General features: G+C 56.1%; 1 protein-coding gene across 3 annotated transcripts; it reads right to left on the reverse strand.

Moving 5' to 3' along the window:
- Nucleotides 1-550: 550 nt before the first annotated feature.
- On the reverse strand, nucleotides 551-13152 carry LDB1 (LIM domain binding 1). Of its 3 annotated transcripts, none has more exons than XM_012661762.1 (11): nucleotides 12787-13152; nucleotides 4783-4885; nucleotides 4611-4655; nucleotides 4427-4502; nucleotides 4224-4326; nucleotides 3897-4069; nucleotides 2952-3074; nucleotides 2632-2715; nucleotides 2417-2540; nucleotides 2062-2210; nucleotides 551-1366 (listed from the first exon to the last, which is right to left on the reverse strand). In XM_012661762.1, exons 1-11 carry the CDS (start codon nucleotides 12809-12811, stop codon nucleotides 1136-1138), a joined length of 1236 nt encoding a protein of 411 aa, XP_012517216.1. In that variant the 5' UTR covers nucleotides 12812-13152; the 3' UTR covers nucleotides 551-1135. The 3 variants fall into 3 exon arrangements, with proteins under 3 accessions (XP_012517216.1, XP_012517217.1, XP_012517218.1); XM_012661763.1 differs by having other exon boundaries at nucleotides 2068-2210; nucleotides 12787-13106; XM_012661764.1 differs by lacking the exon at nucleotides 12787-13152 and adding an exon at nucleotides 7412-7969 and having other exon boundaries at nucleotides 611-1366.
- Nucleotides 13153-14252: the final 1100 nt, after the last annotated feature.

Genomic DNA, 14252 nt, shown 5'->3' on the forward strand with positions numbered 1-14252 from the left:
TCAGTGGCTCCTTCCCCTCTCTGGAGGGCAGGGTAGGACTAAATATGAAGCTTGAGGGGTTGGGGGAAGAGTGTTCTGGAGGAGAGTGGCCCTCTCCCATCCCATGCCTGCCCAACTGAGACAAAACAAAAAAATATAGCGACAAACAAGGCTGCTCCCTTCCCTCCACACTCCCTACAGGAGGAAGCCTTGCCCCCCCCCAATCCAAGACAGCTGCTCTAGTGGAGGACTTGTAAAGGATATACACACCACGGGGAGGGGGCAGGGCTGGGACAGAGGGAGTCACAAGCACTAGGAGGGCAGGCCGGGAGTCCAGAGGATGGGCAGACAGAGACAACAGTAGGGGGCTGTCACAAAGATGTGGCCATGATTACTCCCCCTACCCCACGGCATGCCTTTCCCAACTCTAGTCATCCCAGAGGAAAGGGGAAGAGAGATAGCAAAGTGTCTCCTTGGTCTGAAGCTCTCAAACGGTATAAAATGGTATGCATATCCCCTTGCCCCCACTCTCACTCCCACCTGGGCCCAGGGCCCCTCCATCTGCCAGGAGTAGGGAGGTAGGTGGACTTTCAATAGAGGGAAGAGGGGGACATGAGTGATTTTTTTTTTAAACTTACATTTTTAATAATATTATTTTTTAAAAAACTTGGAGCCGGGATAAGTAGCAGAAGGGAGAAGGAGCCCAGAACTTTACCCCTCTACTATCAGTCGCCTAAGGAGAGAGGCGTTTGACCAAGCCCCATAACTTTAAGTCCCTAAGGGCTGTGGGTACAGACAACCCCGAGCTGAAAGGGGTAAAGTCAGGAGGATGGGGAACCCAGAATCTGGGGTGAGGGTGGAGGCAAATGCCCTGGAGGATGGTCAGGACATTTCTCAAAGACCCAGGGTCATGGATGTAGGCATCCACACGAGTACCCCCTTCCCCCAAAAGGCTCTGCAGGGGCCAGGGCCAGGCCCAGCCCAGGGCCACTGAGAGGCAAATCTTGGCACCTGCCCCCAGCGAGTCCAGTTCCTCCCTGAAGTGGGTGGATGGAGGCTGCCCATTTTAGATGCTCAGTCTCTGCATTCTATCTTCTGCTCCCTGGAGCTGCAAGGGGTGGGGCAGGCAGAGTGCTGGGTGGCCATGGCAGGGCCTTTACTGGGAGGCCTGTGACGTGGGGTTCTCCGATTTGCTTTCTTGGCTGGATGGAGGCTTGCTGTTCCAGGGGCTGTTGGCGCCCAGTGCAGGGGAGTTGTTAAAGCTGTCCTCGTCGTCAATGCCGTTGGCCGCGTCAAACTGGGTGTTCTCCAGCCGGGTGATGAGCCTCTCGTCCTCGTCCCCGAACTCCCCGCCCATCAGGGTGGGCTCCCCCACCACCATCACATCCTGAGAGTGGCGGAGGTCCCCAAACATAATCGGGGCAGGGGCTCGCCCGGCCCAGGGCAGCAGATACCCCCAGAGCCCCAATACCCACCCTGGAAGCTCAACAGCCCCAACCCCCTCCTCAGACCCAAATTTAAAACCCGACTCCTCTGACACCCTCAGCTCCTGGAATCCTTCCCACTGAAGGACACCAGAGCATCACAGCCCTTAGCCCCTATGCATTAAATTCTGGGAGGAGAAGTCAGTCTACTCCCCTAGTCCATCTCCCCAAAATTTTAGGGTGCTCCTAAACTTCTGTCCACATGTAAGACAGGGAGCAGATCAAAAACACAAGGGAGGGAAGTGTGTACACGTGCATGTGTACGTATTCTAGATCCACAAACATTCAAGTCTGTGTGTCCCTCTATCAGAGTGTGTGTCTCTCTGATGGTCTGTGTACCCCAAACTGTCCTGAACGTCCGTATGTTCTCTTGGCTGTCTCCGTCTCATGCCCTAACTTCCTGTGCTGAGTCTGTGTGATCACACCAACATGTGCCTTTCAAGGACTCTCTCATCAGTGGAAGGAGTCAGCCCACGCTGGGAGAGTACATGGGAAAACTGTCTTTGCCTCTATGCCTGCTAGTGAGCTCAGGCTTGGACAAGGGTCAAGGGTGAGCGGTGGGGCAGCCCAGAAGAGAGAAGAAAGCCGAGATGCTTACAGGTACCTGGCTGGAGAGGGCGAAGGTGCTGGCTGGGCTCTTCTTCTTGCTGTTGCTATTGTTGGTATTGCCGCCCCCCGAGCTCATGGTGCTGCCCCCTGACATCTTCCGTTTCCGCCGTTTGCTAGGCTGCTGCCGTGCGGGCTCCGCTGTGCCAGGGAAAGGAGACTCAGGTGGGAGAGGGCCCTAGGCCCCCTGTTCTCCATTCTGGCTCCTAAGAAGCATGAGCCTACCCTGATCCCAATCTTGCAGACCCAGGAACGAGGAAGGGGCAAGGGGAACTGCATAAGGAGACAAAGATACAGCCTTGGGGAGTGGTGTCAGATCCTGGTAAGAGGAAGTACAAGGCACTCACCGGGGGGTGCTACCATGCGCTGCCACTTCTGGAAAAGGCAGGTCTTGAGGCAGTCACGGGGGCTGAGGCTGTAGGTCTTGTGGCGGGACATGAGCTCCTGCATGGGCTCAAGTATCACACAGAGCTGAGGGTAGACCAGGGGTGGCTTGTTAAGGAAGAGACACAGAGCCAAGACCACATGGGATGGGGCAGAAAATGGGTAATCGGAGACTCACTCGGAGGTAGTTGAGAGTGGAATTGGACAGCCCACACCGGGTGATGTTTTTAGAGAGCTGATCCAACATCTGGGGGTCCTGGGCCTAGAGAGGGAGAAAAGATAAGAACACTGACACCTGGGTTGCCTCTCCTCACCTGCCCTACCATCTGAGCATTATGACACTCCTGACAGAGAAGAGGGGCTAGTATGAAACCCATTTTTCAGCTGAAGAAACCCTAACCTTCTGTTTAAGGTCACAGTCAGGAAATGGCAGATCTCATTCCACCCTTCCCACTGCCTGCCTTCACCCTCGCCACCTGGGTCCTGCCCACAACTCACATGCATGGCAAGGATGCTGCGAGGGATGAGCTCTCGGTGCTGCCGGATGCTGAAGTGCCATGTCTTTATCCGCATCATGTCGTCAAACATGAACTCCAGGTACAAGCGGCCCTCCACACACACCTGGGGACAGGCTTGTCACAACCCTGCCCCCTCCCCATATGCCATACCTCAAAGTGTGCCTGTTACAGTCCTCCCTTTTGCTCACAACTCTCCCACTGCATACACTTTTGCCACCTGCACACAACTGTCACAGCACTCCCTGACCTCATATACCTGTCACATCCCTGGCCTTTAAAACACACACATAGGCCGGGCGCGGTGGCTCACGCCTGTAATCCTAGCACTCTGGGAGGCCGAGGCGGGCGGATTGTTTGAGCTCAGGAGACCAGCCTGAGCAAGAACGAGACCCCGTCTCTACTAAAAATAGAAAGAAATTAATCGGACAACTAAAAATATGTAGAAAAAACTAGCCAGGCATGGTGGCGCATGCCTGTAGTCCCAGCTACTCGGGAGGCTGAGGCAGAAGGATTGCTTGAGCCCAGGAGTATGAGGTTGCTGTGAGCTAGGCTGACACCATGGCACTCACTCTAGCCTGGGCAAAAGAGTGAGACCCTGTGTCAAAAAAAACAAAAACAAAAACACACACACATAGAAAAGCTGAACAGACCTTCGTCCTCTCCCCATGTAGCTAGTGATACACCCATCTGCTATAAGCTCTATGAGGACAGGCTCTTATTCACTTGTGTACCCCTGGGGCCCAGAAAACTGTCACGTACAAAATCAATAAATGTTTGCTGCATGTTGTAGCATGTGGGCCCTCTCTTATTACTTTGTCACTTCCCACTGTGCCTTCCTGGGGAATAGCTGTGAGTACATGTTGGGACAGAGGAAGGGAATCAAACACCGGTGCTTCAGTATTCCATATCCAGCTGGGTTGCTGACCTGGGTGAACATGGGCTTGCCATGCTGGGTCACCATGCTGCCCTGGTCACAGTCGAGGGACACAAAGTTGCTGTGGAATGCCTCCTTGGGGTGCTTAAGCACATAGTACAGCTCTGTAGCACCCCCCTCAAAGATGCTGCGGAAGTAGCGTGGGATCAGGGTCCGGCCAATGGCTGCAGAGATGGGACAAACTCTTCAGGACAGAGGGACCACAAAAGAGGCCACGCAGATACCTCCCCTGCCAAGAGAGATCCCTTGGCACTTCCAGACCTTAAAACTATACAGAAGGTATATACTCTCACAACAGGACCCCCAGAAGCCACTTACTATATCTCTTTGGTCCATCCTCCAGGCAGAAAGTGATGGTCAACATGGCATCATCCTCAAAGAACTCAGTCGTGAAAGCATCCCACCAGAGATTGTCACACTCCTAGAGAACACAGGGAGGTCTGTGTTTATGTATCACAAGATATCCCAAAGGGGTGCCCAGATGGCCCTTTAGCTCTCAGTCCCTTTTCCCTTGGCCATACCTCTGTCCAGTTCTGGAGCCGTTTGTTAAGCTCAAATATTCTGTAGTCAGTTTGGTTGCCATATGGTGTGTGCCTCCTGGGGGAAGTGAAGGAAGGAGGTCACTAGCAGCAGAGTCTCCCCGCTCCCCTGACCTCTGCCTTCACCCAACAGAAAGCACTTTCCTCCCCACTGGACTCCACTTACCCAATCCCAGGCTCCAGGTATGTAGGCGGGTACATGGGAGTTGGGCTGTGTAAGGGAAGAGGTCATGAGAATGGGGGTGGAAGACAGGAATTATTTGGGGAAGGGTCACTCCCTCCCCTTTCCAGGCAGGATCCCACCTGGAGAAGGGTTAGGATGTGGGCAAGAGACTCACCCCACATCCCGATCCAGCATGGTGCCGGGATGGAAGGGGGGGAAGGCGTTGCCGTTCGGGGGCTCCTTCGGCGAGTACAGCTTGAATGACTTTGAGGAACAACCTAGAAGAGAAAGGATCTCCCTGAACCCCTGTTGGGAGCTCTCCTGGAAGCCTGCTAGACTGTGAGGATAGGGACTGGTCTTATGGAGCCCCCTGGCCTGACTGCAACAAGAGAGCAGTGGACTACGGAGGGGCTCGGGAGCACCTATCTCTCCTTCTAAATTTGGCTCCAATCTCATTTTATTAAGAAACTAGGAGTACTCAGCCCATACCCAAGTCCCCACTTCTTAACTTGGCTGAGCCCTGGATGACAGAAGAGGGACTGAATCTGGGAAGAATTGTCAGTATCACAGATAAATATCCAAAATTAGAATCTAATTTTTATAAACCCCCTTTTTATCTACATAGTTTCATTCCATCATCATAACAACCTTGTGAGGTAACAGCGTTGACCATACATAACACTCCCATTTCACAGATGAGGCAACCGAGGGCTCAAAGGAACTTGCCAAGATCATAAAGCTAGTAACTGGCAGAGCCAGCACTTGAGCTCAGATCTTCTAATTCCCACATCCTACACTATTTCTACCATCTGACCCCTCTATTGCCCTCTAGAGACCAAGGTGGGGAGGAGAAAGGGGGATTTTGTGAACTCTCTGCTCCCTCCTCCACCCCCAGGGTCTCAGGAGAGCAGGGGATAGAAAGATAAAAGGGGGTGGGTGCCTGTTGGGTGCAACCCACCAGATAACCAGTTGGGCCTTCTGCCTCCCCACCAACGGCCACTCCCTTATCAGCCCAGCCCCCACACCCACCATGGGTAGAGTATTGTCTCCAAACCAGAAACCCAAAGCCTCAACCCCTTTTCTCTTCAGAGACTTGCAGTGGGGGAGGGAAGTAGATGAGCCTCCGTTGGATCCTACTCTACTTCCTTACAAACAGAAAATAGAGGGTCTGGCAAGGAGGCTATGTTCTAGGGGGCTCGGTCTAGGAGGCAAGTGGTAACTAGATAGGGGTCTCTGTTGTGTGTATCTGCGTGTGTATGTGTCCCCTCTTCCAATACAGTTCCTGTCATACCATTTCCTGACTGGAAGAAGTGCTAGATTCATAGCTGGGTATGAGCCAGGTATCCCTGCAACTCTATGTTTCCCTTCCCCACAAGATAGGAGGGGAAACTGAGGCACAGCCACAAAGATTCGGATCCCAACCATATTCACTTCCTTAGGTCCCCAAAACTTGATTACATTCGGAAGGGTAACTATATTGGCTACATCTGAGCCCCCTCCCCAATTTAGATACAAAATCTATTTTGTTCCTTGGGGGAAAGAGACAAAAGAAGACCCTGTGCCAACATGTGTCATTTAATTCTCTCCCCAGGGCCCCCTCCTCACAATGTAGGCAAAAGGAGAGTCCCAGAGGGGCCCAGACTGCACAGTCCTGGAAGGTGCCAAGAGCCAGAGCCAGTGTGTGCCTGCATACACGTGTGCCCCATCCTGCCTAGCAGCCTTCCACCCTCAGCTCGCCCCAACATGCCTATCAAGGGCTGGAACCCAGCAGCCCCAGGCAGGATCAAGGTGCCAGCAACAGGCCTTCACTCCACGTCCACATGCTCCAAGAACAGCACACACTGCCTTCCCATGCCAGTCTGGACTGAGCTTGTGTCTCAGGAAAGAGACAGTCCCCACCCAGCTCCCAAGTCTCTCTCCTCCACAGACAGTGAGACTAAAGCCACACAGAAAGCTCAAGCTCACACAGCCCACCAGAGGCCAGGCTTGGGCAATGAATCCCAGAGTCCAGATTCTCAGACCTGGCCCTCCTTGCCTAACTAGACAGTCCTTTCCCCAAAAGCAAAACTACTCCTGCCCCCTTAGTTTCAGGGCCACTTGAAGAAGAAATGTGTCAGCTCAAGAACCTGAAGAGAAGGGATGCAGGATGCATGGGTTCCTACCCAATTCTGCAAAAACCCTCAGAGCCTCCTTTTCTGTCTCTAAAGAATGGCAGGTGTTGTCTGGGGCTGGGTAATAGTTCTGAGGAGCAAAGCCCAGAGCTCTGAGGCCTCTGTTTACACCTCCAGTGAATGGACACAAACTCAGCATCTCTCCAGGGCTATAGCAACTCCCAGTAGCCCCAGCACAAGGGCTTGGGAGTGAGAAGAGAAGGGGAGGGACATCACCCAGACCATCTGTCCCTGTTGCTGCCTGTCCCCAGCAGCAGGGGTAGAAGGAGCAAGGTGGGGGTGGAGGGGATGTGTCATCCAGCCCTGGAGTCAGACATAGTCTCCCTCCCACCTCAAGCAATCTGGGAGCCTTCAGGAAGGGGGAGAGAAGAAGAGCCCAGAACTAGTAAAGTTTTCTCAGGATGGAAGCTGCATCCTGGGGCTGAGGGGGGCACTTCCAGCTGGGCATTTCCATGGTAACCAGGCTGACCTGAGGGCAGGCCCCCTCCCTTTGGGGGCTGACCATAGGTCAGCAGGCCTATGAGTCCCGGCCTCTCTGAGCTGGGGCACCTCTCCCCAGCGACCACACAGCCCGGGGCCAGACTGAGAGCCTTCTGCCCACCCCCGACAGGCTTGCAGGGTGCCCAGACTTACCTGGGAGAACTGAGGGGGCCAGGAGAGGTGCGGGGAGCGGCTGGAAGCCCAGAGGGACCCTGGCAGGGGTGAGGGCTGAGGGGGGGCCAACTTCAGCCGCTCATGTCCCGAGTGGGACAGGCAGGCCTGGCTGGGAGCTCCACTCCGCGGGCCGCACAAAGACTCGCACGCACCGCCTCGGCCCGCCCCGCGGTGGCCACAGCACCGGGGGAAAGTTACAATGGCCACTGGGCCGGCGGCCGGGGGCCAGGGGGCCGGCCTGGGTGGCGGGGGGCCGCGGGGAGTCCGGAGCCTTCTTTGTTTGCAAGGTTTCCCTCAACAATGGCTGCTCCGCTCTTTCCTCTCTCCTCCTCCTCCTCCTCGGCTCTCCCCGCCGCCGCCTCTCGCTGCCTCTGCCTCCGAGCAGCCCGCCCGCCTCCCCAAGCCACCGGGCCCCTCTGCTGGGGGCACCAGGAGAGGCAGGGCCCGGACTCACACTCACTCACACTCGCACACTCAGACACACACGCAGCGCCGCCGGCTCCCTGCCTTTCCTCCCTTTCTCTCCCTGCCTCCCTCCCTCCCCGCTCGCCCTCTCGGAGCCTCTCTCCGAATGAGGCCCCAGGGCGGGCGGAGGGTGGAGCTGCCCCCACCGGCCCCGCCCCCTCCCTGCGAGGAAAGAGGAAGAGCGAGAAAGGGAGGGAGGGAGAGAGGCAGGCTGGGACGGAGGGACTGCTGAGAAAAACAAAAGAGAGACAGAGACTGGGAGAGACCTGGATGGAGGGGAGACCTGGGGGGGGGGGCCAGGAACGAAAGGCAGGCCGCCCCCGCCCACTCCCAAACCCAAGGCGTGGTGCTCAGGAGTGAGAAGGAGAGCCAAAGCCACAGGCAGGGATGGAGGGTGCGCTCCTCTCTAGATTCCCAATATCTTCAAACCACCTTCCAAACCGCCCCCAAATCTCTCTTCCTCTCCCCTGTGATCTCTCAGGTTGAAGGCTGCCCTGGGCTGCCACCCCAGGCATCCCTGGTGAAATCCAGAGCAGCTGGGGGGAAGCTCCAGGGGGTTATTTTTGACAGAGACACATTTGTGACTTCTGCCTGTAAACACTGATTGGAGGGAGGGGGACACTCTAGGCTTCCCTGCCCCCAACCCAGCTAAGTTCCAAGCACTGACTTAGATCCTCCTTAACAGGAAGCCCTCTTCCCCACCACCATCATTAAAGACACTGTACGTGCCAGGGAAAGAGGCCCTGTCAGAGCTAGGAAGGCAAACTTGCCCATCTAAGGGTTTCCAGAAGAGGCCTAGTCTGCTGCTGAATCCTTCCCACCACGCCAGGGAAAAAAGCAGTTAGTGGGTAATGCCTGTTTTCCAGTCCAGTGGGGGCAACCCAAAGGAGAGGATATTTCTAAACCTTGGGTAGTGGCCCAGGCCCTACTCCTAGACAGATAGGAAAAGGAAAACTCTCTCTCTCTCTCTCTCTCTCACACACACACACACACACACACACACACACACACAACCAGAGGAAGGGGCACTGGGACCTCCTACTTCCTTCTTTGCAAATTGAGTATTTCTGTTCTACTTGCTGCCACTGCCACCCCCAACTATATTTACACCTAACTCCAAGGACAGGATTTCTCATGACATACACACTGGTTAACTGTGCAATAATATTGCACCTGGCTGCGTGAACATCCTCCACACATAAATAACACATCTCACTCTCACATAAATCAGTACCTGATACACACTTCAACCTGTGATCTATCGTAAGCCCTAAATATACCCAAACCCTGGACATACACACACACACAGAGTCATACACACTGGGACCTGTAACACTCATGCACCCTAACCCTAACACAGACCCTGAAACGATGTTATACGATGTGGCAGACTGTCACATATATCATTTGTATCACATATATACCCTGATCATTTGTTACACAGAGACTTAACCCATAAACCACCACCACCTTCCCTGAAAACCTACACACCATTCCTCATCACAGCATGGCCATATGATACACCCCAGCTTTCACAAACATACCAAAATCTATGACGTTTAGTCCAACTTTGCAACATACAGCCTACTACCATGACTTAAGACATTTCCACTGACTCCCAAATTTACAACCCAGGGATAGCCACACTCCACCCCCCCTTCACTGACAGGACAACTCCCGTCATTTGTTTCCTGTCTTTAAACTTTCCAAAGTGCATTCGCAGGCAGTACCTCAAGAGATCCTTATTGCACACAGAACCAAATATCCTAACAGTGAGATCCTAATAGATCACACTGAGACAGGAGGGCCTGGGGCTGGAACCCTGGGCTTCTAAACCCACTAGATAAAAGCCCAGCCCTGGGGCCTTGCAGCCATTCCTACTCCCTTCCCTCTCCAGGCCTCAAATGACTGCCCACATGGGGAGAGGGGGGATGGGTAAATGCTCTGGCTCAGAACCCCTACCCAGCCTGTCTCCTCAGAAGGGGGAACTTCAAGGGCCCTCCTGTTCCACTGTGGGGAAAAGGGGTTGTATCAATGCCAAGATGTATCAAGACTCTGGCATATCATCCAAAACAGGCCTGCTCCTAGTTCTCCTTGTCTAGCAAGTCTGTTCCTCTCTCTTCTCTGACCCAATTCCCCCAGTTGCACAGGGGCAGAAGAGGTCCAGCTAAAGAGAGCAAGTCTGAGTTAGAAGGCCCTAAAATTGGCAGTGGGGGAAGCAGCAAAGAATGACAAAGATGATGAGGGAGAGTACTCCTCCTGGAGATGGGGCCTCAAAGGACAGCAACCAGCCCCAGCCCACAGGATGAGGTACCAGCACTGCCCCCTGCCCGGGCCCCTGGGGCTCCCTGACCCAGGCCTCCAGTGTGCCTGCCCCCCTTCCTTTGTCTGTGCCCGGGCCTCCCGTTGGCCTGGCGCTCTGCCATCCTCCTCTCCTGGCTCCCAGCCGCCACCACTGCTGCCTCCTCCCCTCCCCCTACTCCTCCTTGCCTTAACCCTTCTGAGCCACCACATGCTGCCCCAGACAGGCCCTGGCCCCCTCAGCATCTTGCCCAGGATGATGCCCCTTAGCAAAGGTTCTCCCTGCTCCTGGTCATTTCAGCCCCAGAAGCTGTTCCCCACCCCAGGAGCACTATGGGAGTTGGACGTGTGTACGTGTGTATCTTGTGGTGTTTTCGCGTGTGCATGTGTGTGGGTCTGCGTGTGCTCTGGCTTCCCTCAGTCACATGTGTGGGGCATGTGCTGTCTCTGCCGGGCTGGGGGAGGAGGAGGAGCCCGGAGACAGCAGAGCACAAAGGAGAGACTCAGACAGGCAGGCAGGCAGGCGGCAGGCGGCCTGCCAGGGCACCTTAGCCCTCACCCCAGGGCTGCTCAAGGTAGGGGGGAGGTCTTTGGGCCTGGACTGCCACATGCCCACGATGTCCTTGTGTTCAAGCATGTGCTTCCACCCACCCATGCAAGCCTAGTCCCCTCTTTCACCCCAACTCCTACCATTCCCCGCCTCTAGTCTACTCTAAAGCCTCTCCGCATGTGGTTCTCCTTTAAGTCTAACCTCCATCCATCCTCTGTGACATCAATCCATAAAGCTTCTTCACAATCAAGAAAAAGATTCCCCACTCTAAGCCATCTTTTGCACCCTCACCCTCAGTCAGGCCACCAGACACACAAAAGGAACATGCCTTTTGGGGCACTGACTGAAGTTGTCTGTCCCCCCATTGCCCCCCACACACACCCCTAGGCATGCATCCTCTTCCCGTCCCCATGCTGCTCCCAAAGAGACTGAGGAGGAAACTTTCTCTCTCCTCCCACTGGACCCAGGTACCCTGCCCCAACTTCAGGGCCAATCTCCCATCCACCTCCAGCCTGACAACCTTTCCATAATATCCTCTACCCACTATTTGTAGGCACGAAGAATCAAAATTTAAGATTCAGCCCTTTAGCTTGTTCAGAGCCTTAGTTTCTGCTCTGCGCATTAATAGTGATGGAGGGTCAGGGCCCTGGGGTGGGCTCAGAGCATGGAAGGATCTGAACAGGGTACCCAGCATGGGGCAATTATAAAGGAGAAAATACACACAAACATGCACACCAAGCTGGTAGGAGGGGAGATGATGGGGCCAGGCAGGATTCCAGCTTGGCAAGCTCTTCTCTCTCCTTCTCTCCCCCACCCTCTGCAGCAGGAGCAGATATTGTAGGATCCTCAGGCTCTCTTAGCCCTTCCTCTGGGTCCCATGCCCCTTAAACATCAGCCTCAGTAGGCACCTGAAGTGTGTGCCCAGCCCAGCTTGGCCTGGGTCACATGATTTTCAAGGAAGCTTCAGCACTGGCAGCTTCCCCTGGGGACTGGGGGTGGTGGGGTGTCCAGTTGTGAAGTATGGGCCTTCCAGAGAACGGGACATTTGGAGGGGTGAAGGGTCCAAACCAGGCTTGATTCAGAGACACTGTCTTCCAGGAGAAAGCTGACTAGAGCCTGGGGCAGGAGGGTCAACTCCAGGACCCAGAGTCCTGGGGATGGGGACAGACAGTGTGTTCTGAGGTTCTCTGGAGACTCTCTCTCCAGTCACATGGCTCCTCTATTTCCTCCTGGCAGTGAGGTAGACCTTCTCCTCCTCCAGGAAAAAACTCAAACCCGGGCTGTCCCTGGCAAGAACTGGTATGTGTTTGGGGCAGGCAGGGATCAGAGCCTGGGTCCTCTCTCAAGTTCTCACTTTGGGATCAAGCAATTGCTCCCTCCAGCTCACCTCTCCACAAATCACTCTATTTCCTAGCCTGCCTGGGGCTGCCACATTCCCCCTCCCACTACGGCAGAGATGCCAGACCCAAAGGCCCAATTATCTGGCATGCCCTAGGAGTACCTCCTGTCCCTCAGGAGGGCTATCCTTCCCTGGCAACAGTCAGGAAAAGTTGGAGGGGGACAAGATGGGCCCCAACCAATACCTCCCTGCAAACAGGGTCCTCAGAAACAGCATGAGGGGGGTGACACAGGCAATAGGCAGCAGGGAAGGGGGGGCAACCCAAACCAGCCAATCACAACACTATGATGACCTAAGGGGGGGGTCAAAAGTCCAGAGTCACTTCTGATTGGCTAACAACCTGGAATTCTGAGAATTTCAGCCCCCCCCAAGCCCCTCCCCAATTAGTCTCCCCCCCCCCAAAAAAAAACATGCACATAAGCTACCCTCATAGCCTCTCTTCCCCGTGCTTCTGGGTTGCTGCGCATTTACAGAGTTGGGAAAAACCCTCCCCGCCGGACTGAGGCCCCGCATGATCCTTACAGCCCCCTACCTCCCCCATGCCATCGACGCCCCCCAAAGTTCTTGCCAAACATAGGGTGAGGGGGCTGCGGGGAGGGTTAGGCAGGGAGGGGCCAGGCGGCCGCGCGCCCCACTCACCAGGACAGGCACAGCCCACTGACATCTTCACATCGCCCGCCGCTGGGGGCCCAGCCGAGTCACGGTGCCCGCCCCTCGCGGGGACAGGCCGGGCATGAGCCGCCGCCGCCGCCCGCGGCCCCCGCTGCCCTCGCCGCCGGCCCGGCCCGGCCTCGGCCCGGTGCGGGCGGCCCCTGGCTGCAGCAAGGGGCCTGTCAGGCGCCGAGCAGACAGGAAGGAAGCCAGGCAGGAAGGCGAGCTGCCTCTGCGTGTGTGCGCGCGGGTGTGCGTCCCCGGAGTGTGTGTCCGTGTGTGCGCGTGTGCGTGTGCGTGTCTGTGCGCTCCCGCCGCCCTCCCCGCCGCCGCCGCTCGCCCCCCTCTCCCTCGCGCTCGCGCTCTCCCTCTAGCAGGCGCCGGCTCTCCAGCCCCAGCCCGGCTGGGCCGGGCTTTATTAATATGCTAATTGTCCTGCTAGTGGGAGGGGAGAGCTGTGTCAAAGTGACCCGGGCGAGCGCGCTGCTAGCGGCTACGTGCGTGCGCCGCGCGGCGGGCGGCGAGGGGCCGGGAGCGTTCAGGGAACGGCATGCATGTGACGCAGCTTTTTAAAAAAGGAGACGGAGACAGAGACCCCAGAAAGGAAGGGCGAGGGGGAGGGTTAGGAGGCGAAGCCTCACACTCAGTGTCGGTCCTCCGGGTGGCGCCTGGTTGGGAGCGTAGCTGAGCCGGAGCGGGAGCCGGGACTGGGGAAGGCGGAGCCAGGGTGGGCGGTGAGGTGTAGCTTTCTCTCCACCCGGGGCTGCGTTCCAGGAGGGGAAAGGGACTGCCAACCCCCTGCCTGTGTTCCCTGCTGAGACCCAAGCCTTACTCTGAAGACCCCTTGTTATGCGTTCCTACTCCAAGCTGGTTGGGGGAAAAAGGAGTAGTATCCTAATTCTTGTAGCAACCCTCCACTCACCCCTCCCTGAATTAACTACTCCTCCCTTGCCTGCTAAACCAGTTGGGTTGAGAGTTAAAAGGGTTAATTAAGTGGGGTCCCCGCCCTCCCCCGCCTAAGGGATCTGCGTTTTGCTGGGGGGAGGGGACTGCGGAATGACCACCAGGTCGGACTGGGGAGGGGGGATACATGGGCCCTCCTTCTGGCTGGCTCTGACGCATCAGTCAAGACACTCTCCTCCCTTCCCCCCTTTCTCCACCCAGCTTTGGCGCCTTCCTCCCCATACCCGCCCTCTCCTCCCTTCTCCTCCCCTCCCCTCTTGGAAGCTGCTCTCCTTTGAGGGCTTCGGAGACTGAAGAGAACAGGAAGCAGACCCTTCCAATGCCCCCAACCCATAGAGGCTTTGGTCGGGGGGGACGGTGGGGGGATGATCTGGACGGTCAATGTCGGGAACACGCCTTCCCCAGGGAGGAGCCTCCCAACCTTCAGGCATTCCTCAAGGACTCCCCAACCCAGCCCTAGGAGGGGAGGGGCTCCATCTCCATCCCTTCCC

The sequence above is a fragment of the Propithecus coquereli genome, unplaced genomic scaffold (genome assembly GCF_000956105.1).
Source record: "Propithecus coquereli isolate 6110/MARCELLA unplaced genomic scaffold, Pcoq_1.0 Scaffold73, whole genome shotgun sequence".
Lineage (NCBI taxonomy): Eukaryota > Metazoa > Chordata > Mammalia > Primates > Indriidae > Propithecus > Propithecus coquereli.